This window comes from Panthera tigris, chromosome C2, assembly GCF_018350195.1.
Source record: "Panthera tigris isolate Pti1 chromosome C2, P.tigris_Pti1_mat1.1, whole genome shotgun sequence".
Classification (NCBI taxonomy): Eukaryota; Metazoa; Chordata; class Mammalia; order Carnivora; family Felidae; genus Panthera; species Panthera tigris.
This window is the reverse complement of record NC_056668.1, coordinates 142,254,669-142,281,323: the sequence shown is the minus strand read 5'-3', so window position 1 is coordinate 142,281,323 and position 26,655 is coordinate 142,254,669. Positions and strand designations below refer to the sequence as shown.

Sequence of the window (26,655 nt, the reverse complement as noted above, 5' to 3'; positions counted from 1 at the left end):
GTCCCCGCCGTATGCAAAGCATGTAGTGTTGATCCTTTCAAACTAACCTACCCTTTGCTTTGGGAGAGAATTGGTTTTCGCCCATAGCACTTCTTGAAACTAAGATGAAGCAGCTCTTTTCCCATTTTACTTCACCCATTTTACTTCAAATGCAAAAGGTTGGGCACGCCAAGTCCAGGAAAATCCACCGAGTTGAGGAAGCCTGTCCCCAGGCTAGTAGCTCTCGGTCCCGGTGACTGGCTGCTGGCTCCAGCTTGCAGCCTTGGGGCTAGAACCTGCGCGTTCCATGGTTGCTACGGTAACCCTGGGGCAGGTGTCACCCGTCGCCATGGCGCTCGGTACGCCGCAGCACGGCTGTTCCTGATTGGCCGAGGCGCACCGGCGCAGCGGAAGAAGAGGTGTCGGCATTGGCTCAGCCGGCGCCGGTTGGTGGCCTAAAGCGGGATTTGATTGTGCCAACGGTGCGGCCGGCGGTGCAGTCCCCGGGGTGGAGGGGACCGGCGGTGGGCTGGGGGGTGGGCGGGGCGGGCCACCCCCCCGATCCGGAGCCGCCGGTGGCAGCAGCAGGGACGATGAGGAAGAGGACTTAGAAACTGGCCTACAGGAGGGACGCTCCCTCAGGCGCGGTGAGTGGGGCGGGAGCGGGCGTTCCTCTGCGCCGGCGCGCGGTTTGAGGCAGGGTCTCCAAGGAGAGGCCCGCAGGTCCTTGAGGAGCAGCCCCGAAGCCTCCGGGCGTCAAGCTCCACTCGCCTTGGGCTCGGGGCAGAGAGTGCGGGCTGTCGCGGGTAGGCGAGCCGCCGAGAGCCCGTCTCCTAGCAGGTGGGTTGGTGCCGGGCGGGGGGATGGCGGGCAAGTGCATCAACGGTGTTGGATGGCCCGTCCAGCTCCAGGAAGGAGTTATTTTGGTTACGTGGCGCCTGAGTGTGTGTCTTCCGATCTTTCCCGATACGCCTGCCGCCTCATTCATGAAAGGCTTTATGGGTACCGCTTTTCCGCCTTCCCCTTCCGTGATGCTGCTTTGCCCCTCTGCTTTTCTGCGCCACGTGGGGCGAGCCTGTCCGCTTCCATGCCTTCAGGCCTCACATGCCTGCCCCCCTTCATCTCCAGCCCTGGGCTGCTCCATTAAGGCCCAGACCCCCAAATTCAGCTGCCAGTTAACCCCACACGTGTGTAACCCCAAAAGCCATCTCCCTCCACTCCCACCAGCCTGCCTCACCCTTGGATTCCCTATCTTGGGCAGCTCTATCCGTTCAATTACCAAAATCCCATTCTGGGCAGTATCTTTGACATCACCTCTTCTTCCGCATTTCCACCAATGATCAAGTCTGTACCCTTTTTAAAAAATATTTATTTATTTATTTATTTATTTATTTATTTATTTAGAGAGTGAATGGGCGGGGGGGGGGGTGTGGGCAGAGAGAGAGGAGAGAGAATCCCAAGCGGACTCCACACTCAGCACAGAGTCTGATGCGGGGCTCTATCTCACGAACCAGGAAATCATGATCTGAGCTGAAATCCGGAGTCCGAGGCCCAATCCTCTGAACCACCCAGGCGCCCCAAGGGTATATCTTCTAAATAGCTGCCAAACCAATTCCCACATCACCATCAACATGCTCACTGTATTCTCTCTCACCAGTCCCTTGGTTAAGTTCAGCAGCCGTCCCATCTTTCCCGCTTCCAGCCTGGCCCTATTTTAATCCGTTTTCCCCATGAGTGTTAGAGTGACCTTTCTAAATAACGTGAGGCCAGCTCGCTTCCTGCAAAGACCCTCCATTATCCTACGGCAGCCTCCTTAGTCAGGCCTTCCATCAGCCATTCCGTCTTGTCCGTTCCCAGAACACGCCGTGTTCTCTCCCGTGTGTGGCAATTGCACCTGTTGTTCACGCTGCCCACGGTGGACTCCAATTTTTGCAGCCTCCCCAACCCCGTTCTCACTTGCTCCCCAATCTTTCTCTATGTGTTGCCTCGTTACTTTTCTGCTCCCTTCTCTAGACCGTCTCTGCGAGGCCAGGGGCTCTGCCTGTCTTACTCAGCACTGTTGTCTCTCTCTCAGCCCCATGCACAGAGTGGGGGCTCAACAAAGACTGGTTAAGTGAATGAATCCCTAAAATGAGAAGGCACCGTTCTTCGTGACATCCCTATGAGTTCCAGAAAAGTCAGAAATGATTTCTGGCCAATGAAGCTTTTGTGTACAAAATACGAAAGTTGAGCTGATGGGTTTTACTTACATTTTAAGACCCTTGATGATTGGAAACTGTTTCAACTCACAGTCTTTCATAATCATTAGGATGGTCGCTATTATTATATGGTGTATGTTTCAAATGGGAAATAGGGACTACAGCATAGGTTGTAAGAGATCAGCTTTGGAGTCAGAGATACAAGGAATTGAATCCGGGCTTCAGCATTTTAGTTCAGTGGCCCACAGCAAATTACTTAACCTCTTACAAGCTGCTTCTTCTTCTTCTTTTTTTTTTAAAGTTCGTGTATAATAAATTTTTTTTTAAAGTTGGTGTAAAAATAAATATTTTTGAGAGAAAGAGACAGAGAAAGAGAGAACAGGGGAGGGGCAGAGAGAGAGGGGGAGACACAGAATGCGAAGCAGGCTCCAGGCTCCGAGCTGTCGTCACAGAGCCCGATGCGGAGCTCAAACTCACAACCTGTGAGATTGTGATCTGAGTCGAAATCAAGAGTGGGATGCTTTTTTTTTTGTTTTAATGTTTCTTTATTTTTGAAAGAGAGAGAGAGAGAGAGCGCATGAGTGGGGGAGGAACAGAGAGAGAGGGAGACACAGAACCTGAAGCAGGCCCCAGGCTCTGAGCTGTCAGCACCAGCACAGAGCCTGATGCAGGGCTTGAACTTGTGAACTGTGAGATCATAACCTGAGCTGAAGTTGGACACTTAACTGACTGAGCTACCCAGGCACCCCAAGAGTTAGATGCTTAATGGAACTCAGCCACCCAGGGGCCCCAGTCAGCTTCTTTATCTGTACAGTGGGCTGATAATAGCACATATTTCATAGGATTGTCTTAAAGATTAAATGTGCATACTTCCTATCAAGTGCACAGTGCCTTATACTTAGTAAATATTCACATATTTACAAAGTTGAAATATTTACATGGATGTTTGCAGCAGTTTTATTCACAGTTGCCAATATTTGCATTTTAGTGGGTAAATGGATAAACCATGATACAACCAGACAAGGGAATATTATCCAGCACTAAAAAGGAATGAACTATGAAGACTTGAAAAATCATGGAGGAACTTTAAGTGCATTATATTACTAAGTAAAAGAAGCTAATCTGAAAAGGCTGCATGTTGTATGATTTCCACAATATGACATTCTGGAAAAGGCAGAATTTTGGAGACAGTAAAAAGGATCAGTGGTTGCCAGGGCTTGGGGGTTGGGGAGAAATGAATAGACAGAGAACAGAGGATTTTTAGGGCAGTGAAAAGACCATATGATATTAGACTGATGGATACATGTCATTATATATTTGTCCAAACCCATAGTATGTACAACACGAAGAGTGAACCCTAAGGTAAACTGTGGACTTTGGGTGATCATGATGTACCAATGTAGTTCATTCTTGGTATAAAAATTGTTTTTTTTTTTTTTTTAATATTTGTTTATTTTTGAGAGAGAGATAAAATGAATAAACATCTCTCTCTTCTCCCCCACTTGTGCTCTGTCTCTCTCAAAAATAAATATTAAAATATATATATTTAAGTCATTTTTATTTTACTTTTTTATTTTTAAAAATTTTTAACGTTTTTATTTATTTTTGAGAGAGAGGCAGAGAGAGACAGAGAGACAGAGAGAGAGAGAGAGAGCGAGCATGAGCGGGGGAGGGGCAAAGAGAGAGAGGGAGACACAGAATCCAAAGCAGGCAGCAGGTTCTGAGCCATCAGCACAGAGCCCAACGTGGGGCTCAAACTCATAAATTGGTATAAAATGTACCATTCAGGGGGTGTGTGGATGGCTCAGTCGGTTAAGCCTCTGACTCCAGCTCAGGTCATGATCTCACCGTCCAGTCCATGAGTTCAAGCCCTGCGTCGGGCTCTGTGCTGACAGCTCAGAGCCTGAAGCCTGTTTCAGATTCTGTGTCTCCTTCTCTCTCTGCCCCTACCCTGCTCATGCTCTGTCTCTGTCTCAAAAATAAATAAATATTAAAAAAAAATTTAAAAATGTACCATTCTGGTGAGTGATATTGTTAATATGAGAAGCGATGCAGGTGTGGGGGCAGGAAGTATATGAGAAATCTCTGTACCTTCCTCTCAGATTTGTTGTAAACCTAAAACTGCCCTAAAAATGTCTTAACAAAGAAGAAAAAAATAACACACTGAAGGTAAGAATAGTGAAATTTCCACAGTCAGCCCACAGAAGTTATAAATCAATCTTTTAATTCATTCAAGTGCAATTTCTAGGACATCCTCCTACTTGGTCACAAACTTTTGTGTATTGTCAACAGCTCCGTTACAGGTAAGACACTCATTCATTCAATGAACAGTCACCATCTGAGGTGTCCAGGATGTCATGTCAGATAAGGGTGGGTCGAAAGAAACTAACCAGTCAAGTCTTGAGTAGGTGAAAAAGGGCCTGGAATGTTACTGTGACTTTCAGAGCCAGTCCATTTTTGAGACTGAAGTCAGAGTGAACTGAGTTGAGCACTTGGACAGGGAGAGGAGCTAGAAGGTCATTCAAACAGTTAATGAACATTTGTTGAGCATCTGGGAATTGAGCAGTGACACTGTTCCTTTAGAATTTATGTTCTCGGGGATAGTAGAGCAGGGCCCGTAGGGCACAGACTCTGGAGTCAGATTGCCTGGGTTCAAATCCCAGCTCCCTCACTGCTGGATATGGGACCTCTGGCAAGTCACTTCACCTTTGCACCTCAGTCTCCTGTCAAATGGCGTTGTTTTATCATGTGAATCAGTACCGGCAGATTTCTTAGAACTGTGGCACGTCCGTAGGAAGTACCATGAAAATGTAGCTATTTGTATTTCATTCTACTTGGGAGAGAGAGACAGGTAAAGAGGTAAAAATAAAGTAGGGTAAGGGGATAGAAAGTGTCAGCCCGGGGACAGGCTTGGATTTGGAAACGGGTCTCACATTTTTGAGAGACTTGGTCTTCCATAGGAAAATGAGCTTTAAACACACTCGTGAATCTGGCTGACATGTCTGATGATTAAAGAAACGATGAAAATGAGCGCTGAAGAAAGTAGATGGTTTCTCATAATTACTCATACTTACCTAGAGGTAAGGCTTACGCTCATCTCAGCCAAAATTTCTATAGTCATAATAAAGGTCATACACTCAAGTCGATCGATTTAGCATCAACTCAGAACATATTAAATCTTACATTGGGGATAATTATAACTGACCCTCAGCAAAGTCAGAGTGACAAAATGACAATTAACTGGCTCATATCTGGAAAAGAAAATTAAAAAAACCCTTGTATGGGGGCGCCTGGGTGGCGCAGTCGGTTAAGCGTCCGACTTCAGCCAGGTCACGATCTCGCGGTCCGTGAGTTCGAGCCCCGCGTCAGGCTCTGGGCTGATGGCTCGGAGCCTGGAGCCTGTTTCAGATTCTGTGTCTCCCTCTCTCTCTGCCCCTCCCCCGTTCATGCTCTGTCTCTCTCTGTCCCAAAAATAAATAAAAAACGTTGAAAAAAATAAATTAAAAAAAAAAAACACCCCTGTATGAAAATTAAAATAACAAGTAGAGGAAGAATGGATAAAGCACAGCAGCCATAATATTGTCCCTGGGCTGTCAGGAAACCGTTACACAGTATTCAGTGTATTTTTCATGAAGGACAGGGGATTGTTAATTTCAGGGACGTGTGTACGAAGTAATGTTGTTTTATTACAGTGGTAAACGTTTCTCTAGAAAATTCACTTAGGCAGATAGAGAGCTGGATAAATGCCACCAATAAATGAGAGTTAGTACAGCATTAGATTCACAGGGAAGGCTCTCCCTGGCTATAAATTCCTATTCTGCCACTTACCAGCTGTGTAACGTGCACACATTCCTTAACCTCTGTGGGCCTCAGTAACGTCATCCGTGAAAGGGGACGATAGTGGTAGCTGCCCTCCAGGTTTGTTAGGAGACTTGTATTAGTTAGCATTACGGAAAGCACTTAGAATAGCACTGGCACGGGCTAAGCACCATGTAAACATTTGCTCTCGTTATCATTGTTTTATTACTAGATATGAGATCTTGGCCAAGTTACTTCTCAGTGCCTCAGTTTCTCCATCTGTGAGTTGGAGATTCAACAACACTACCTACCACTTAGGATCATTTCTTAAAATATGTATATTTTTAAATGTTTATTTATTTTTGAGAGAGAGAGTGAGAGACACAGAATCCGAAGCAGACTCCAGGCCCCACACGGTCAGTGCAGAGCCGGATGTGGGATTCAAACTCATGAACCCGAGATCATGACCAGAGTCGAAGTCAGACGCTTGACTGACTGAGCCACCCAGGTGCCCCTAGGATTGTTTTGAAGATTAAGTGAATTGAATACATCAAAGTACTTATTATGATAGTAAACCTTGAATAATATTAGGTTTAAGAAATTAAAATCAAGACTACTTGTGACTTTGAAAATAAAGCTTTTTTTTTTTTTCTCATTTTGTGTCTACTATTTGTCATCAATGAATCAAAGCCAGTGAATATAGACAAATGATTTAAAATTAGTATGACAGGGGGTGCCTGGGTGGCTCAGTCGGTTAAGGGTCCGACTTCCACTCGGGTCATGATCTCACAGTACGTGAGTTCGAGCCCCATGTTGGGCTCCATGCTGACAGCTCAGACCCTGGAGCCTGCTTCAGATTCTGTGCCTCCCTCTGTCTCTGCCCCTCTCCTGTTTGTACTCTCTCTCTCTCTCTCTCAAAAATAAACATTACAAAAAAATAAAAAAAAATAAAATTAGTACAACAGGCTCTTCGAATTGAAGTAATAGTAATATTACCCACGATAGTATTTATAAACAGCTATCATAATAACAATTACTTATATTTCTATAGCTATTGACAGTGTTAAAGGGGTTTTGCTTTATTTCATTTAGTTACAACTACCACTTTATAATGGGGATATTGTTGTTTCTGTTTCATGGTAAAGGAGGAAGCTCATAATTAGGCCCAGGGACTTCTGGGGCCATGCCACAGGCGCATGGAAACCAGGTCTCGTCCACCACCATTGCCCCTTTTGACTACGTCTCAGAGGTGCAGCCAGAGGAATTCACACTCTCAAACCTGTGACGTCTCCTCAGTGGAGACCACACAGTGATGTAATGTGCACATATACGCTACACTAGACGTAAATGTGAATACTTGTCTTCAGGAAATTTTATTGTCCTGTTCACGTATACTTGAGGTAGCCCATGTTTGACATGAATATCTTATCTGCTTTGTGGCTTCCTTGTGTTTATGATGCGATTTTTGTCAAACCAACGTTCTGTAACAACTGGATCTGGTCAGCTGGGGCAAACTTATCGTTTGCTGATAATTTTTTTCCCATTACCTTTATTCTCTATGTTTCAACAATGATACACCAGTTATACTTGGAGCTTCGCAATCATGTTTCATTTGGGACTTTTTCATTCATTCATTCACTCATTCATTCATTCATCAATCATCCATTGAATACTTCTTTTGTTATAAACCAGCAGTGCTGGATGCTGGGGATGAGCAAATCCCTATCCCTATCTCTGACTAGTTTAGTGTAACTAGAGGAGACAGACATGTGTATTTATTGAATTATTGCCTGAATCTACCCTTTCATTAAGAACTGCAAGGCGGTGCCTGGTGAAGCTGTGTCCCCATCAAGGAGGTCAATGAAAAGTACCTTAAAGAATGGACACTTGAGTTGAGACATGGCAGATAAGGCTTCAGGCCTTCCCATAGCAATCTGCTACTTGAGTCCAGGAGTAGAGATCCTGGGGTGTCCAGGAGAATTAGGTCTGGAGCAGGGTTTCAGAGGCCAGGTATGAGTGGAGCTGGCTAGCGGGGGCAGAGGCATCATCTCTTGGAACACCTCGTTGGCCTTGTTAATTTTTGTTGTTACCCCCAGAGAGATGGGAGGCGCACAAAGGCTTAATTGGTCAGAGTTGCACCATATGAAGGGTGCTTTGGTTGCTGTGTGGAGATCAGGTGTTGTGTTGTTGGGCAGAGAGAATAAATGGAAGTGGAGGGACTGTTTAGGAATGGATTGCTGTAGTTCAGGCGAGTGATGAGGTAGACAAGGGTGTTGGCTCTGAGGGCGGAACCAACCCTAATATATATATATATATATATATATATATATATATATATATATATATATATGGTCCCTATTAGACCATATTAGAAATAGCAGAAAAAATATTAGAAATAGCAGGGACCATATTAGAAATAGCAGAGAAAATAGGATGTAGTGGCCAAATGACTGAGGGGGTGAGGAAGAGGAAAGTACCATTTTTCTGAGGTGCACCCAAAGGGCCGTGCTCTGAGACTTTTTTGTGACTGTTTTGTTCCATACGTTGGCTATAGACTTAGAGGCTGCCACTCATTCATGTACCATCTTCCACCTCGGTCCACATTCCTCAGCCCCAGTTCGACTTCTACTCACTGTCTCCCCAAACCACTCCTAGGATTTTGCCTCCATCCCTTTATTCATTCACTCCCCTGGAAAGTTCTTCCCAAGCCCTACCCATTTTCCTGGGCCTTCTTCAAGTCCCCAGTTCATGAACCTTTCCATAACGTTTCAGCCCACAGCGATCTTTCTTTCTCCTGAATTCATTCAATTTATAGTCTCCTTTGGAAGTTAATTTCCCCTGCTTTTTGACATTTCTTGTGTTCTTATTTGATCCCATGTATTAGTCTGTACCATAAGAACCTATCCTGTTTTTTTTTTTTTTTTTTAAGACCCGATATCAGTAGTTTTCTACTGCGTCAACTACATATTTGTGATTTCACACACACACTGAGATGTGGATAGGTTGTTTTTGCAGTGCCCGGTAATGTCGTGTATGCACAGTCAGAGCATGATAGATCATAAAATGCACTTAAAATAGGGTGTTACTGGATGAAATTTAATTTTATTTCATGACTTAAAAGTACTTATAGTTTCTTGCAGTGCTGCCTAGTGTTAGGAACATGGATGTGTTAACTCAGTGTTCTCTTTACCCCGAAAAGGTCTAGGGGGTTGGGCTGAATCCATATTGCCTTATTACCACCATGACTCATTTATTATCGTGACTTATTACCATGATGGCTGACTTAGGGGGTAAGACATTTTTGACCATGTCTTATTCAGTGCAGTAGCTTCAGGGCTTGGCATAGATGAGGGGATCAATAATCACCTTTTGAAGGAATGAGTGAATATCATTGTCCCCTTTCTCACACAGAAACAGAGAATAGAATGTAATCTTGCTATGTTTGGGGTCAGTAAGGAAAGAGAAGTTTGGTGTGCTACTTAAGTTACTTTCATTGACTGGTTAATAAAAATGTTCCCTTCATATCATCTGGACCTTTTTTGCCTTTTCAATACCACCACTTAACATATGGGCCTCAGATTTCGTTTAACACAGGTGCACGATAAGCTATGTCTTGAGCAGGTTTGGGTAAGCAGCCACACGAGGCGTGAATAGACATACCACAGGCATCATCAGGCAGTGACAGTGGAGGGGGTCCATAAAAGCTATATTCCTATCTGCAGATGTTTCCCTTTATCAAGAATGGTGTGAGTTTGAATGGGACTAAAGCTTGGAAAAAGAAAATGATAACGGTACCTGTGGCCACATATTGTAGTTGATTTTGGGAGCATCACCAACTTAGGCTAAGTTGGACTTAGCACAGTCCAACTTAGGTCAGTATTGGCCAGAGGAAAATGAAGGCAGAGTCTTAAAAAAGAGACTAACACACAGCAGATGGTCAATAAATATTTGTGGGAATGAGTGGGAGATGGCTAGAATACAATTGGAATTTTCTTATTCTTTGTACCTCCAAGTGCTTGTTTAAATAGAAAACAGAAAATTGTTTAAAGTATAAACTCTCTGCACAAGGAAGGTGTCAGTCAAGTCTACTGACTCAGGAGCAAGGCCATGATAATACCTGCCCTTGGCTGGCGACATACTCCTGCCAAAGGAGGTTCTGTAGCAACTGTGTCTTTGTTTTCCTCCATATGATAATATTAAAATACACCGCCTACCTATTTCACATGAGTGAGCAAGGAGGAATGAATAGATGTTTGCAAGCACCCCAGGGTCCAGGAGGTGAAGTTATGCAAGCATCAGTTGTTATTAGATCACCCTTTGCCCTCGGCTCAGGGCCAATGTCAACAAGTCGTCCCCTTCCCATCTACCCAGAGCTTGCCATTAGGATTTAGGCCCTGAAGGTAAACTGGGCTGTATTCTACTTTTAAAGGTGCTCTGTGGCCTTGGACACCTTTTTCCTCTCTGGGCCTCAGTTTCCTCATGTATTAAACAAGGTGCACTGAATCACGATCTTCAACTGATGACCGGTCTGTTTTATTTGTCCTGTGCAGGAGTTTTGTTTTGCTTCATTTTTAATGTGAGTTTGAATCCCTTTAAGGGAGGGTGTATGCTTTCTCAGTTCTGACTGAGGCCCTATGTATGATCTCCTCTATACCTGTCATTCACTTACATTCTGTTCCAGGGCCTGGAAGGTATCAGAAACCCCCACACTAGATGTTCTTTAAGGTTTTTCATATGACTGTTTCTGTTCTGCTAACTCCACACGTGTTTCCCATTGAAGAACAATAACAATGTGATATAAGGGATAAAATCAAGACTATGGTTTAGAGAAGCAGACTCTTTTTCAGCTGTAACAGGTATAAGCAAGTCACGTTTCTTATAGGAGTTCCTTGACTTTTTGATCACTTTACTTTCAAAAAGAGAAAGAGAGAGAGAGAGAGAGAGAGAGAGAGAGAGTGTGTGTGTGTGTGTGTGTGTTTTATTTTCCAGTCATTTCACCAATTTAACATGACACTTTCTGTGCAGAATAGTTTTTTAAAACACAACCAATTTGGAAAGACCAAGCACTATAGTTCTGTGAGATTAAGGGCTATTATTCTTTGTAAAAAGAAAACACTTTCTCTATTCTCATAGCACTTTTGATGAGCTCAACTGCTCAAGTGGCCGATGCAGTTTGTTTATTTTGAAATAATTTTAGATTTACATAAAAGCTGCAAAAATAGTACAGTGAGTTCCCTTACATCCCTCCCTCAGACTCCCTCAGTGTTAGCCTCTTGCATCACCGTGGCATGATCAAGATTAAGAAATTAACACCCAACAAATTCATTTTAACACAGTTTTATTATTTCTGTTTAAAATTCTTTACGTAAATTGTATCTTATTTTAACCACTTTGTTTTCAAAGAGCCACTATTAAAGGAATATTGAGGAAAAAAAATGCCACAGTAAAGGACTTAGAGAAATGATGTCTCGTTTTCACTGCCACTAGTTACGGGGCAGAAAGTTTTCTTGGTTTCTTTAATGTCTACTTGAGCACAGACAGAACTGCAACTTGTAATCTGATATGGAGGTTAACTGTCATTCATCAAAGGAAATAAGGACTCCCTTGTGTTGGTACAAGGAAGTTATAAGTTCCTTTTGTGGTAAGCATTATAACAATTTATTTTAGTGCTTTTTCAAAATAATAAACCTGATGTAGCCCAAGTGGTAATTAACTGGAGTCATGTTAAACTCTCTTACTGTTATTACTTTCCAAGTGCTGTTTTTATTTTAACCATTAGTAAATGTAGTAAATAAAGTGTGGTATTTCCAAAGATGCAGCCTAAGTGATTAATAAGAAAAAAGGTATTAGTGGGATTTGGAGCTATTTTCCATAATGAATCAAATGACTTTTCTGTTTTATCTTTAGTAAAGATGAGGCCATTTAAGGATCTTCTGAACAGTTAAGTCAACTGTGGAATAAAAAAGAATTTCCGGGTAGAGAATCTGAAAACCATATCACAAATACCCACCACATTATTTAGTCAGTGGGTTTATATTGTACAGTTTAGATTAATTACAGTCAGTCAGGTGATTTTACCGTAGCCCGGATTTCTTTCTCTGTTATATGTGTTTACCCGCAATTACCAAGAGATCACGAGCAAATGAGGTGTGTTTCTCTGGGGACTTCTTTTAGCATTAACCCACATTTCAAACGACAATAGAAGATAGGAATTACTTTTGAGAGTCTCTTTGAAATGGATTAGAAAATTCAACAGTGAGTCAGTACTGTGATTATGTCTGTACTTGACTAGGACTGTAAACATCAAACTCATTTGGCGATCCTGTGAGGCATGGAGAGATCATTTGTCCTCCCTCTGAGATAGTATTTGGGTCCCATGACTGAAATGGGCAAAAGGAAAAATACTGAAAGTTTCTGTTCTGAAAGTAATATGCACTAGGATTTTATGTGTAATCCTTCACTTCTGTGTCCCCTCCCTTTTTTTTTTTTAAGAAAAAAAATACTAAATTTCAGTTTTCCCACTCAGAATCAAAGGAAAATCCACCTGAACACAAGTGTTTATGTAGCAAGTCTTGTAATCTCTTTGGCCTCATCTCCTCTGTAAAATAAATGTCAGAAAATGCGTGGGTTTCAATTTTTTTTTTTTTTTTTTTTTTTAGCAGTGGAACCCTTTTCTCAAATGAAACTGTACACAGAGCCCCAGAGAGGTGGGACCGCTCTGGTTTTAAGTGGGGAGCCCACGTTCAGTCTTCTTGGCCTTGTTTCTCCTTTCCCTGGGCTCACTCTCGCCCTCTCCTGGCTGTCTTGGAATCCACAGCTACTCAGGTCCTCTCCGGCTCTACCCTTGGGGCAGTGGTTCTCAGACAGTCATCTATCTAGGATTGCTGTGAAATCAAGATTGCTCTTTGGAAGGAGAGACTTCAGATTTCTAGGCTATTCAGGTGGTCTTCAGACTGGTATGTTACTGGTCCACGAGGAGACAAGTACAAAATTGAGAGTGTTTAGAAATGTTTACAGCAATTCAACATTGCTGCGATGTTTAAGCACATGATCAGTGGCCTTACTTTGCTGAACAGGATATGGACCAACAGTATTGGTCCACGATAGATTCACGAATTTGAAAAAACCTAATAAGTTGTTTAAAAAGCACTGTTCATGAATATTATCTTATATAAAACTCCAATTTCCCTCCTGAAGACTAAATAATTGAGATAATTCCTCAGTGTGTTCAAGACTTTTATAACATTACAAATATTCATCAGTTGATTTGATTTATGAGGAAGGAATATTTATGAAAGATTTTTGAATTAAACGAGTAATGACACAGGTCTGTTTTTGAAATAGTTCTATTATCCATTGATCCATTAAATTTTTTTATACAGTAAATATTTGTTGTTTGCCTTCCTTGTGTGTGGTGAATAAGGGAGGTTCAGGGGCACCTGGGTGGTTCAGTCGGTTAAGCATCCGACTTCAGCTCAGGTCATGATCTCATGGTTCATGGGTTTGAGCCCCACGTCAGGCTCCGTGCTGACAGCTCAGAGCCTGGAACCTGCTTCAGATTCTGTGTTGTCCTCTCTCTCTGCCCTTTCCCCTCTTGTGCTCTCTCTCTCTCTCTCTCTCTCTCTCAAAAATGGATAAACATGAAAAAAAAATAAAAAAAAATAAGGGAGGTCCAATTCCTGCTTTATGGGGGAATCAGGCAACTGCAATATTTTGTGCACAGATTTGCGATGTGGGGAGTCCAAGCTGCCCTAGGACACTGAGGAGGAGTGCCAGGCTTGGGAGGTTCAAGGAGGTTGTTATCCTACGATCCTAAAATAATTGTTAAAAAGCAAATAATTCATGCACTTTGCGAAAGATACCTTAGCCACTCCTTACAGATTATGACACAAATGCTTTCTGAGCTTTTGTACTGTGCTTGTATCACGCCATTTGCTATTTGGCATGTGGGGATGTACTTGGGGATAAGACAGACACGATCTCCGCTCACATGGGGCTTATGGTCTGGTGCAAGCATACCGGGAAATGGACCAGAAGATTTCCAACACTGACGAGCTGCAGAAGGAGAGGAAACAGAGTGGATGCGGTAAGGATGAGTCTCTGGGGGTGAATATGTTGTACAGGTTTGTCAGAGGAGCCCACACCACGGAGGGGACATCTGAGCAGAGACCTGAATGACACAAAGAAGCCAGCCTGAGAATGAGAGAGGAACAGCAAGTGGCAAGTGCCGAGGCTTTCGGGCAGGGGTGAGGTTGCCACCTTCATGAGCCAGGGAGAAGGCCCGCAGGGCTGAAGTGCAGTGAGCAAGAGGGAGAGAGGGTGGAAGGATCGGAGAAGTGAAAGTCACGGACAAGGTCGAGCAGAAGAGGGAAACATGAGGCTGTGCTGAGTGTGCATCCACAGCGAGATTCTCATACCGTCGCCACCCACAGCCCTTCCGTTGTGGTTGGTGATCACAGGGACGAGGTGAGTATCCCACCCGGAGCCTGTTGCATCCCTGGGACCGGTGGTGTGTCAGGGTGTTGACTTCAGTGTTTCTTTGCTTCTTATAGTCAGTTCCTGTGTCTCCTTTTGGGGGGACTCCCCCCAAGCTCCTGGAGTCTCTTTACCCCCAGACAGGAGTGTATGGCCTTCTCCAGGGACCCTTAACCAGTGACTGGTATAATCTCTGCTCCAGAGCTCAGTTCCTGTGTCTCCTTTTGGGGGGACTCCCCCCAAGCTCCTGGAGTCTCTTTACCCCCAGACAGGAGTGTATGACCTTCTCCAGGGACCCTTAACCAGTGACTGGTATAATCTCTGCTCCAGAGCTCCCCGTGGAACCATGCTAGGCTGCCCTCTGGAGAGCTCTGGCTTTGGGGAGCACCCTTGCTTGATCCTTCCGGAGGACCCTCCCCCAATAAATTGTCTCGACTTGATGTAAACTGCCCTCCCCGCCATCCCCAGGTTTGGATTATAACCGTTGGTATAACGTGATCATTTTTGTTCATTTAAAATGGGGTTAGAGGAAATAGTTCAGCATTCTCAACTTCTCAAAGTTTTCTTCAGAATACTTTCCATTTCACCAGCCATCAAGTGGAAAGGATTTTGTTTTTTTATCCTAAGGCAATTGTCTGTTTCTACCGATTCCGGTGGATTTGTTTACTGTTTAATTAAGTGAAACGTTTCCAGAGACTTATCTATTCTCACTCTTCCAGCTCACAGAGTAGACTTTAATCTTAAATTGATAAAACTATTAGATGATTATTTCCTGTTCACACACCAGGTCAATCAAATTATGGAGATTAAACAAGGGAATAAGGCGGGGTGTTTAGCAGGGTATGATCTGGATAGATATGCTCTCCAAGGCTGGCAGAAGCAGCCTGTGAGCTTTTCCACACGTTTTCATGTGCTAATCTTTGTGGCTTTCGTTTCCTACTTCTAACACAGTCTGTAGCTATGGTTTGCACGGGAATTGGAAGCCAGCAGGCCAGTGTGGAATTTTCCCTGTGCCTGGGAGGGAAAAGTAAAATCAGATGCTATTCATTTTGACTGGATTTCCATTTATTTTAGAACATTTGAGGGCATTTTAATATCTCTATATAAAAAGCACTTGGATCTCGGGCTTTTAGAAATTATTTACAGATTATCTGTCATCCATTCTTCCTTTCTTCCACTCTCTCCTCCTCCCTCCCTCCTTCCCTTCCTTCTTCTTTCTTTTTTTAGAGGAAAGTGAAATCAAATCTCTATCTGAATCCATCACAAAACATATTTTGAAGTCATGAAGTGGGATTTTATGTGCTTATGGTAGAATAGTATGCCTGTGGTAACCTGTTTTATCTTTAGCAGTTTTTAGTCGGAGATTGGACATGGTAAATGTTCAGTAAATATTTATTGATTGTATGAGTCCGTGGTGTTATGTCCTAAGCACAATTCTAAAATATCATATTGTGCTTTTGTTGGTGTGCATCTGTGAAGAGAGCCTTGGTCCCCAACTCTTAAATCCCGCTCAACTCTGTCATAAATATGACAACTATACTGGAAAAATAATTTTTAAATCCTTAAACTGTCTTTGCACATTTAACTGAAGTTTTGCTTCATTCTGTTGCAGTGAAACACCCATTGGCACGTTCCTTTTTGCTTTTAAATATCTCTGAAACACTTGGATTTTGACCATCGATTTCATAATGCATGGAGGCATGCGATTATAAGACAATAACACATGCTTTTTCATGCCTGAAAATAACACTGAAGTCAAGCTGTGGCATTAAAGCACAGTTGGAAAATTTTACATCTAATCAAATTAAACTGATAGTATGTTTAATTTTGTATTTGCTATGTAATTGAAAGCATGGGTATCTTCAACTTTTTGTTTCTATTCTGGAAATTAAAACAATTGAATCAGAAATTGATTAAGGAAAAAAGGGCAAACAAATAAGTTGCCTTCTGTTCGTTGGTTAAGTAATCTGTACTATTCCTTACTTATCTTTTGAGGGGATGTGGGAAACAGTATTAAAATTTATCCTGGGAAAAGTGACCATGATGACAGCAAAACTTACCTAGAAGATTGAAATGCCTATTGGGTTGTATTCCCAGGCTGGCCAGTCTCACTGTCCAGATTGTTTAAAAACAAACTTCAATTCAGTAAATTTTAAAGATAGAGAACAAACTGAAGGTTGCTGGAGGGGAGGTGGGTGGGGAGACGGGCTAAATGGGTGATGGGCATTAAGGTGGGCACTTGTTGGGATGAGTATTGGGTGTTATATATAAGTGATGAATCACTAAATTCTACTCCTGAAACAAACAAGCAAACAAACAAACAAATGCATTTCTCAGCTGGAAAAAAAAAAAAGATCTTATTAACTTTATTCAGTGATTCATGAATTGGACAACATCCACTCTTGCAGATCGAAAGCAACTCTTAGGAGTTTTACAGGCAGAAGGGAGCAAGAACAAGGAAGTTACACTGGTCAAAAAGTGGATTGGGTATTGCAAGGTTACTTTTCTTTAAAGGTATAGCATGAGTTTATCAGGCAGATTATTTAATTAATGCTGGTGTGGTGATTCCTGATTGGCTAGTTTAAATTTTCATATCTGGGAGTGCTGAAAATATAATTAAGTTTGGTGACCTGGGGCTTAACATAAGTGACTCCATTTTGGGCCTGTTGGCTTGCTTTTGACAGGATGTTTGAGTGAGTACAGGGGCTGTGCAGGACTGACCCAATTCTTGCTGAGTTCTCATTGACTACAGTTGACTCACCTGGGGTGGCAGTTTGAAAGATTTAGGAATTCTGGAAATCCAGTGAAATTTTGTGTATTACCTCTGACACTGTAACACTTATTTGCAAATGGCTGGGGCTTTTTCCAGGCTCTTAGAAGGATCACCTATGATGGAGACGAACTCCTTGAATTAGCAGCATATAGTTAAGGATACTTATCGAGAAAGACAAGTAGGATGGCATAAAAACATTAGTTGGGCTTCAGGTATTTGCTTATAGATGTATATTTTGGAAACCCCTAATGGGGGCACTTTTCCTGACAAGCAGAAATGTATATTTGTTGAGACAGTGGGTCAGAATATTTGAAACCGAGAATGACTCAGAAAACAGAGGCTTATGGGCTACTATACCTATAAACTATGCCCTAAATGTATCTGAAGGCCTTTGAAAGATAAATAATAAATGCTATTCATATGAACATTTTTATTGTTGTATTAGAAATAAATGTTAACTTTTACCTACTTAAGTATTATAAAGTGACTTTTGCCTGAGAATATTTTGGAGCACAGACTCCAACTAAAGTATTCCCCTCTGGTTTATTTTGAAAGGAATGCCATGTTAATTCTGGGGCATTGATGTTTTACAATGCCTGATCAAGACAAAAAGGCGAAGACCACAGAAAAATCAACTGATAAAAAACAACAAGGAGTCACCACCAGGTAACCCCTTACTGAGTCCATTTGAGAAACAGAGTAGACCTTTGACAAGGGCTACTCTGGGTTATGGTGTTTACTGAAAGGTTTGCTCATTTCTAGAGGTTTAAAGGAAATGGATACATTTCAGTCTATACAGGCAGGCCTCCGGAGGGCAACACCATCGGTGGGTGCCACTAGTTCACCTGGAATCTTTGGTTGGTTGACACTGTGTTATTCTTTCTCCTAGGGACTATTCAGATCTTAAAAGACTTCGTTGCCTTTTGAACGTTCAATCAAGCAAACAACAGGTAGTGTGTTCAAAGAATGTGCATGCATTGATAAAAGAGAACTCACATGTTTCCAAAGGGATTAATTTAACATTTTTATGAACAGTGTATCTATTTTTCTTTGTTCTTTTATATGTTTTGTTTTTCTTTATCTGGCTGTTTCTCTCATACCTGGTTCAGTCCTGCCAGAATTCAGCATCTACAGCCTTTTCATTCTTCTTCTCTTTATTTTCTGTTTATTGCCATGTGTCCTAATTATCGAAGCTCTTCAGTCTAGAAGCAGTATGCTGTTCTATTGAATGCCTACCATTTGACTCTTTGGAGTTTTGGGAACTTGATGTTTTCCAAAACACAAATTACTGAATTTTCTTTCTTCTCCCCTCCACCCCACCTCATGCTACCCAGTTCCTAGAGCACGACTCTTGATGTTTGCTGCAAATTTTATCTCACCGAAAAGAGGGGAAAAGAGTCAATTTGGCTATTTTTCTGATAGCATGTATATATATATCTATATATATATATATAGATATATATATATATATAGATATATATATTTAATTTTTTAAATGTATATTTATTTATTTTTGAGAGAGACAGACAGAGTATGAGTGGGGGAGGAGCAGAGAGAGAGGGAGACACAGAATCCAAAGCAGGCTCTGGGCTCCCAGTTGTCGGCACAGAGCCTGATGTGGGCCTTGAACCCACAAACTATGAGATCATGACCTGAGCCGAAGTCGATGCTTAACCGACTGAGCCACCCCGGTGCCCCAGCTTTTTTATATTTTTATCAGACAGAGAAAGGATGGTACCTCTGCTTGAATTTATCTTTAAACTTTTCTTTTTGGTTTTACCTCTGTGAGACTTTGGAGAATCATGAGATTAGAGGCTCTCTGCGAAGATTTGGAGAACAGCACAGCAATGCTAATAATAATGACAACAGCAGACACTTAGTTAGCACCTGTAATGGTAGGGATGGTTCTTGAGCCCCAGTGACCTGGCACCAAAGTCTACTATGTCATACTCGTCTAAATAAATTTGTTGAAGAACTCTTGTATAGTAGGAATCTTGATGGATTTTGTTATATCCATCAAACTAACAGAGAACCACAACATTTTCATCTAGTTATTTATAGTCAAGGATGACTTTCTAGTGAATTGATGGCATATGAAGGCCAAATAGTATAGATCCTGTTTAGGGAACGTTTACCATGTGTCTGGTGCTTTATTTGCATCACCCGGTTGAGTGACCACGACTTCTGCTTTCGCAGAATAGGAAACTGAGGCACAAAGAATTAAGTGACTTTCTCGAGATCATACTGCCAGCTGATGGCTGGAATACAGGTCTGGACCCAAACACTACATCTTCGCAATATATGCCTCTCCCCACTGAGTTGTCTTTTAAATGACTTGGGAAATGAGATTCCAGTTCAAAAAATAGTTGGATAAACTTTGATTCGGAGTAAACACGGTTGTAAAATACCTTTTCACCTATCAATCCTTCTCTGTTATTTCGTGCTATGGCCCCCAGGAGCAATTTCTTCCCATCCAGGTGTGTCAGCAGTCACTCTTTCTCTTTGTCTATCTCTACTCTGCTAAAAGAATCTCCCTGGCTTACTGCTCACAAGCCTTCACGGACAATTGCCCCACATCACATCCATTCTTTTTTAGAAGGTAAGCAAGGTGACTCAGCATATGGTTTTGATTGTAGTTCCCATTCTTTCTCCCTGTCCATCCTAAGATGTAACCATGATGTCAGAGACTTCTATTTATTGCTTTTGCAATCCCTTCTCCCAAATTTGTCCTTCTCCCAAATTTCTTTCTTAAAATATCTTAATCTGTTTCTAAGACCCAAATCTAACGACACCACTTTTGCAAACAAGCTTTCTTTTATCTTGTATTCTCGAAGTGATCTCTGTCTTCCCAAAGCACCTTTTCCCGCCCACAGTTGTAGCCTTATAGTCTTCCTCATTTTGGAAACACTTGTCTACGTGTCTTATTTCCAGACCAGACTGTATATTTCCCAATGCCGGCAACTTTGACTTTGCCTCTGGTTTAGTGTAGCCTTCGTTCAGTGAGTTCTTGGTCAGTTTTTTTCATATTGAATTGTGGCTAAAAATTGAGTTACATCATGAGCATGTATAACCATATGGCCAGGGTAAAAGAAACACCAGTGGTGTCTTTTTTTTTTTTTTTTTTTTCTTTTTCTTTTGTTTTTGCCTCTAATCTTCCAACTTTGAAGTTCATGCTGACTAGATCTATTGTATCCCCTTTCAACACCACTTCCTTGTTAACACTTGGAGGGGTTAACTAAAGTGAATTTAATAGTTTCTTCTTCTTTAACAAATTTTAGAATTTGCAGTCTGTTGTCTGACAAGTTCACATGGCATAACTTTTTGTCAGCTGTTTCATATGTACAAAAATGCATATTTGTAATCCTTGAATTATTCAGAAAGTAGATGGTTCTAAGAAAAAATGAAAATGCCCTCACTAATATGAAGGTCCTGAGGTTCACAAAATTCATTCCTAATTCTATTTAATTTAGCAACGATAAATGTTATTCTGAATACCCTCTTCTCTTTATAGTAAAATAATATGGAGAAGAACGATATTGGAAAGAACAAATCCAGCATTTGTTTATATCTTGTTTGTGAGAGAAGGAAGTAAGGAGGTTTATGGATATACATGAAGTATGACAATTTATGATAAATTGAAGCCAAGACCAAAGAAGAAAGAAGAACAAGGGTAGGGACAAAGTAGAGTTAGTGAGGCAGAAATGCCCATCGAAATAAGCAAGTGGGCCACACATTTGGCTCTGAGATTTTTAGCAGTCAATTTGAAAAGGGTAATTTGGGATTAAGGCTCACTCACCTGAATTTCTGTTCTAACAAGACCTGGCCTGTTATTTGCAAATAGACCAAAAATGGCCAATTAATCTGTTGCAGAGGAAATTTGCTTTGCGGTTTAGGCAGAGACTTGCAAAGAACTGAGTGTCCTTTATTTGAATCTCTAATGAGCCAAGTCACTTCCCTGTTGTTTCCTTGTGTCCCAATGTTCTACTTTCGTTCTTTGTCTTGACTGCTCTGTGTATCTCTGTGTGTCTTGCTTAACCACGTTAGAGTTTGCTGTTTTGTGGGACGGTCCCACAGTGTGACACAACTGGGGACAGAGACACACTGAGGGGACAGAGGAGCCCCCTTCGTCATAACAAGGTTACAATAATCCTAACCTGTAAAACAAATCATTCAAGGAAAACAATTGCCCCAGGGTTATTGAAGCAAAGTGAAATGACAAAGTTGGTTGGAGATTTCACCAGAGGTTTTCACCAATATTGAAGTAATCTGCCAAGAGCTGGAATTCAGATTTTTCCCCCCTACATTCAAGGCCACAGGGAGCTGAGAAATCGGTTTGCAGTAAGTAAAAAAGATAGAAGAAAGAACAAATGAAGAACAAACAAATTACAGACTAGTTAATTGCCCCGAAATAGAAGAAGTTTTGATAAATACTGTGGAAAGAAAAGGTATAAGGCACAGTGTTCGTGTTCTGCGAGATAAGGTATAGAAAAGACATTCATAGATGTGACCAGGCAAGACAGGAATCCTGAATGAAGGGTGCAGACAGTAGGTGTATGGGTTTTGACAGGCATAAGGAGGCCACTTTTGGCTCAGATCACAGGGAAGGAGATGGTTCTTGAAGAAATGGGCTGGTTTTCCATCAGTGGAATTGGTGGAAAGGTATTATTGGTGAAATGAGTAGAATAATCAGGTATCTGAAGCAAGGAAAATAACAAGCATTTAAGTAAAATGGTGACCGGATGTTTCTATTGGAAGGAGTGATACATAATACTAGAGGCAATTGGGCAGCGTCTGAAGGCCCGTCTGCAGTTTTGTATGAGCCCATAAGCAACAGGGAATGTTGACATTGCCGAGCAGAAGTGACACAGTCAAATTTTTAGGAAAGTTCTGTGCTTCATCCTGTAGTCTTTCTTCTTTCCGCTCATGCTGGTCAGGCTGCTCAGGTACCTCTCATTTTCTGGAGTACACACAGATGTCCTCTGTCTTGCAGCCTGTAAAAGTCTGTCTGGAATACTCTGAAATACTCTTGGCATCCTGGTCCATGGCCCACCCTGTCTCTCCTTTACTTTCTGCCACAACAAACCCTGGTTCACTCAACTTGCAGCCTCTTCTCGTGCTGGCTTACCCCTCCCCCACCCCAAGGGACTCTGACCTTGAAGGCAGAGGTGGGTATCAGGCATGATAGGTGCTATAAGCGAGGTCCACACAGTAACGCCAACCAGGGACGGAGTGAACAGCTCTGCCGGGAAGGCTCAGGCGGGTGCTCACCAGGAGGCTGAGCTGAGCCCTGAAAGGTGATCAGGAATCAGTCTGCAGCACATGCCCAGGCATGGAATGGTCAAACACTACGGTGGTTTCTGGGACAAGTGACCGGTTTAATGCGGCCAGAATGTGGGGCACGGTTTTATATTTCTCTGGCATGTTTTGTTTATTTATTTATTTGTATCATATGGACTTGCAGATTCGTAGTTTATTCTGTGGTGGATTTATTTTTCAGTACTGCATAGCAAATCATTCCAAAACTTAGTTGTTTAAAACAACGATCATTTACTGTGTCTTACCTATTCTGCAGGTCATGAATTCAGAGCAGTTAGCCTGGATGGTTCTGGTTCAGGTTTCTGCCACTGGGTGCCCACTAGCCATGATTCTTTCAACATCAACTGGGGCACCGCTTCCAAGGTGGCTCATTCACATAGCTGGCAATGGGTGCTGTTTGTGGGTGGGAGGCTTCTCTCCACAGGGCTGTTTGTCCTCACAGCATGAGCTGGGGATTCCCCAGAACTACCCCCCTACATGTTGAAAAAATTTTTAATGTTTATTTATTTTTGAGAGAGAGAGACGGGCAGAGAGAGATGGAGACACAGAATCCAAGCAGGCTCCAGGCTCTGAGCTGTCAGCACAGAGCCCGATGTGGGGCTCGAACCCACAAACTGCGAGATCGTGACCTGAGCCAAAGTCGGACATTCAACCGACTGAGCCACCCAGGTGCCCCTAGTTGTTCTTGTTGTTGCTGCTGTTGTTTTTAAGTTAATTTATTTTCAGAGAGAGAGCATACATGCAAGCAGGGGAGGGGCAGAGAGAGAGAGGGAGAGAGAGAATCCCAAGAAGTTTCCGCTCTCTGTGTGCAGAGCCTGACTTTGGGCTCAATCTCCTGGCTGTGAGATCATGACCTGAGCCTAAACCAAGAGTTGGACGCTCAACCGACTGAAACCCCAGGTGCCCTGAGACGAGCAAGTTTGGTTCATGTTGAGCTGCTGTTATAATCAAGGGAGACTGAAAATACATAAATAACTGTAAGATATGACAGGTGGCGTTACAGGCAATGAAGAAAAATAAAACAGCATAAGGCAGAAAGAGTAAATGTTTAAGTCAAAGATGTTTAAATCTTGGAAAACCCCTAAATTTGACTTGGCTATCATGTTAATTATTGTTTTGGGAAAAAACTCATTCCCTTTATCCGGCCTCCAATTACCACTTCCCCCATTTTGTTACTTTGTTTATTCTGTGCTGGATTGTTATCCTCACGGGCTCGTGCTTCTATTTCTGTAGCTTCCAGCCATTAACTTCGATAGTGCCCAAAATAGCATGACGAAGTCTGAGCCTGCCATCAAGGTGGGTGGACACAGAACCCGAGGTCAGTGGCATGAGTCCACAGAAGCTGTTGAACTTGAAAATTTTAGGTAAGAATCCAGTATCTCCCCTGCCTTCAACAACCTATTCTAATTAGCCCAAAACTTTGTTTGTTTGTCACGGGAGCTAAAATTTACAAGTGTTTCAGAATTTACCATGGGGATTCTTAATAATTTCAGTGTTTAAACCATTCCCAGAAATAGTGTGTAAATAACAGCTTAGTGGCTTTAGGTGGAACCGACAGAGTTTCAGGACACCTTGCTGAGACACCTCTGCCATTTGTTCTATGAGGAAATGGTTCCAAGTTGTTGGCCTGGCTCAGCTGATTCCAGGCTTTGTCTTCAGCGTTTGGTCTGTCCATACATTGCCAGCAATGAGGAGGCATAAAAGAAGCCGTTGCTCTGAACAGATATGGTGGCTCAGGACTGTGGTTGTCAAAGCAACTGAGGTTTTCAGTTGAAGGGATTACACCTCACCTTTAACATTGAAACTGGCAACCCACATTCATCTGTCCTGTCACCATTTAGACCTGCCAGAAGTTGCACATTCTTGTGGGCCACTCGCCTTCCAGGAGCTGGGTCTCTCGGCTTTACAATGTGCTGAGGTCATCTGGCACTAAGTGCTGTGTAAATAATGAATGGTATGAAATATCAACATGAATATTCTAGAATGATCATTTATTTATTTGACCTAGATTTCTTCTCCCTGTCATTTTATGGCAATGAATTTAATAGTCTACAAAAGGCATACAACAGTAAATGGTTTATATTTAGTGAGGAACACTAAATTCTTTAAAAATGCTTACATATTCAGTCTACTGGTATCCATGTACTAAGAATGCCCTCGCCTGGCTAGGGTAGGGACACGCTGTCCAATGACCAGTGAAAGACTGCAAAGGAAGAACAGTACAAATGACAACATAAGGCTATAGAACTTGCCTTTGAGGTGATGTGTTCATGTAATTCCAGATTATTGGCTTAGATCTTAAAATTGGTCTATTTTAATATGCACAAAAATAACATATATTTGTAGCAGTGCCACCATTTTGTGCATTATCTCTTATCCTCTCCCAGTTTTAAAGTGGAATTTATAATTTAAAGTAGTATTTATAACCTCTTTAATGGGTTGTAATATCAGAAAAAAGAAGCCGAAAATGGGATACCTCCAGGCTTTGTTAAACACACATACACACACACACACACACACACACACACACACACACACACACCATATGCAAACAATCAACAACCACAGAAACTTGTTTACAGCCTAATGCGGTGTCTAGATAATATGCACCAATCATTCTTTCTCTTTGCATACCCTTTTCCTCCTTCTGAACAAGTTTAGCTATTAAGTGTTTATAGGGAATCCTTTAGTTAAATGGTAAAATGAAATATATATGCTTGATTATAATCTTTATTATTAGCTTTATAATTTAATCCTTTTTTAACAGTGGACATGTGCCTTTAATAATGTGTTAAATCCTGAGAATCCTTCAATATTTGCATGAATAGAGATGATCTTTGCCTGCATTGCTAACTTTGAGACAGGCTAAATAATTTTTATTACAAAATGCTTTTCTGTTTGTTTAATCTCAGTATAAACTACAAGAATGAGAGAAACTTCAGTAAACATCCGCAGCATAAACTGTTTCAGGAGATCTTTACAGCCTTGGTGAAAAATAGACTCATATGCAGGTAAGACTGTCGCAGAAAAGACCAACAATTTACACATGAATGGCATATCTTATATATCTTATTTCTAGCATATGGTTTGAAGCAGTTTATGAGATTGGATACAACATCCTTAAAGGATAAAACAGAGCAAATATCATTTAGAAGGAGGCAAATGAATAGGCATTGCAAGTGATCTCATTAAAATCACTCTGATTAAATACTGAATTTTGCCAAATTTTGTGACAGATGAGGTAAAATGGGAAAACACCCATGTTACACTGTTTTTCTTATTTTTCTTACTATGAATTTGGATACTCAGGAGTTTATTGCCAGGGTCCTTATGAAACAGACACTGCGTAACCCCCTGGCCAACATCCTCATGGTACACTTTTTCAGTTGATACAAGGACTGATTAAATGGGCTGCCCCAGCTTTGACCTTGGGGAAAGGATGAATGTGTACCCCCCAGTACAGCCCAATGATGATGTTTCTTCTCGGGACCAAGTTAAATGTTCCCTCTATTGATCTTCATTGCACTTAACACAAGTGCAGTGTTGGAACTATGGGGAAGGGTTAGCAAGACCTCTTTCTGTCTCACAAACATCAGGCGTCTTCAGTGAGCCATTGACTAGTGCTGGATTGTAGTCAGGACTGAATTTTCTATTCATTCTGGGCTGCTTGAAGCGAGAGCTGGTTATGCTGCTGCTAGTTATGAAGGTGGCTCCCAGCATTGTTACATGGATAGGACCTTGCCTTCTACTCTTCCCTGGAGGCCCAGGCTCTCTCCTGACAAGCAGCGGCTGAAAGGATGCCTATAAAGAACCGTGAATCTTCTGCATCGCTTTGTGACTCGATTGAGATATCTGAATTCTGCCCCAGTGAGATGGGAAAAAATTACTCCTGTTGGAAAATAGGAGAAATATTAAGAATTTAATGTCTTGAGCAAGATAAGACCTTGACTTGGTCCAGTGCAATAGCTGACTTTAAATAGAACAGTATCCCGGTGGGTCCTCCATGATGAATCAGCTACAAAACATGCCTAAGTGGCAGCCTAACAATTTGATCTTTAGAAGGGGCTTATTTGGTATTAAATACTCAAGGGTTGGACAGTGGCTGCCAAATACATT

At 42.0% G+C, this 26,655-nt stretch overlaps 1 protein-coding gene across 11 annotated transcripts in view; it reads left to right on the top strand.

The window, feature by feature from the left end:
- The first annotated feature begins 513 nt into the window (after positions 1-513).
- The window catches only part of NEK10 (NIMA related kinase 10), a 224,615-nt gene continuing 198,473 nt past the window's right edge, over positions 514-26,655 (top strand). For 10 of the 11 annotated variants that reach the window (XR_006222036.1, XM_042998421.1, XM_042998420.1 and 7 more), the window contains exons 1-5: positions 514-626; positions 17,779-17,889; positions 18,113-18,173; positions 23,773-23,903; positions 25,452-25,550. Coding sequence is in view for 10 of the 11 variants with exons in the window: in XM_042998421.1 (XP_042854355.1) it covers positions 17,816-17,889; positions 18,113-18,173; positions 23,773-23,903; positions 25,452-25,550 (365 nt within the window). In the remaining variant the exon portion in view is untranslated. Of the gene's footprint in view, positions 627-17,778; positions 17,890-18,112; positions 18,174-23,772; positions 23,904-25,451; positions 25,551-26,655 lie in introns of those variants that run through there. The other variant, XM_042998422.1, reaches the window with a different exon arrangement.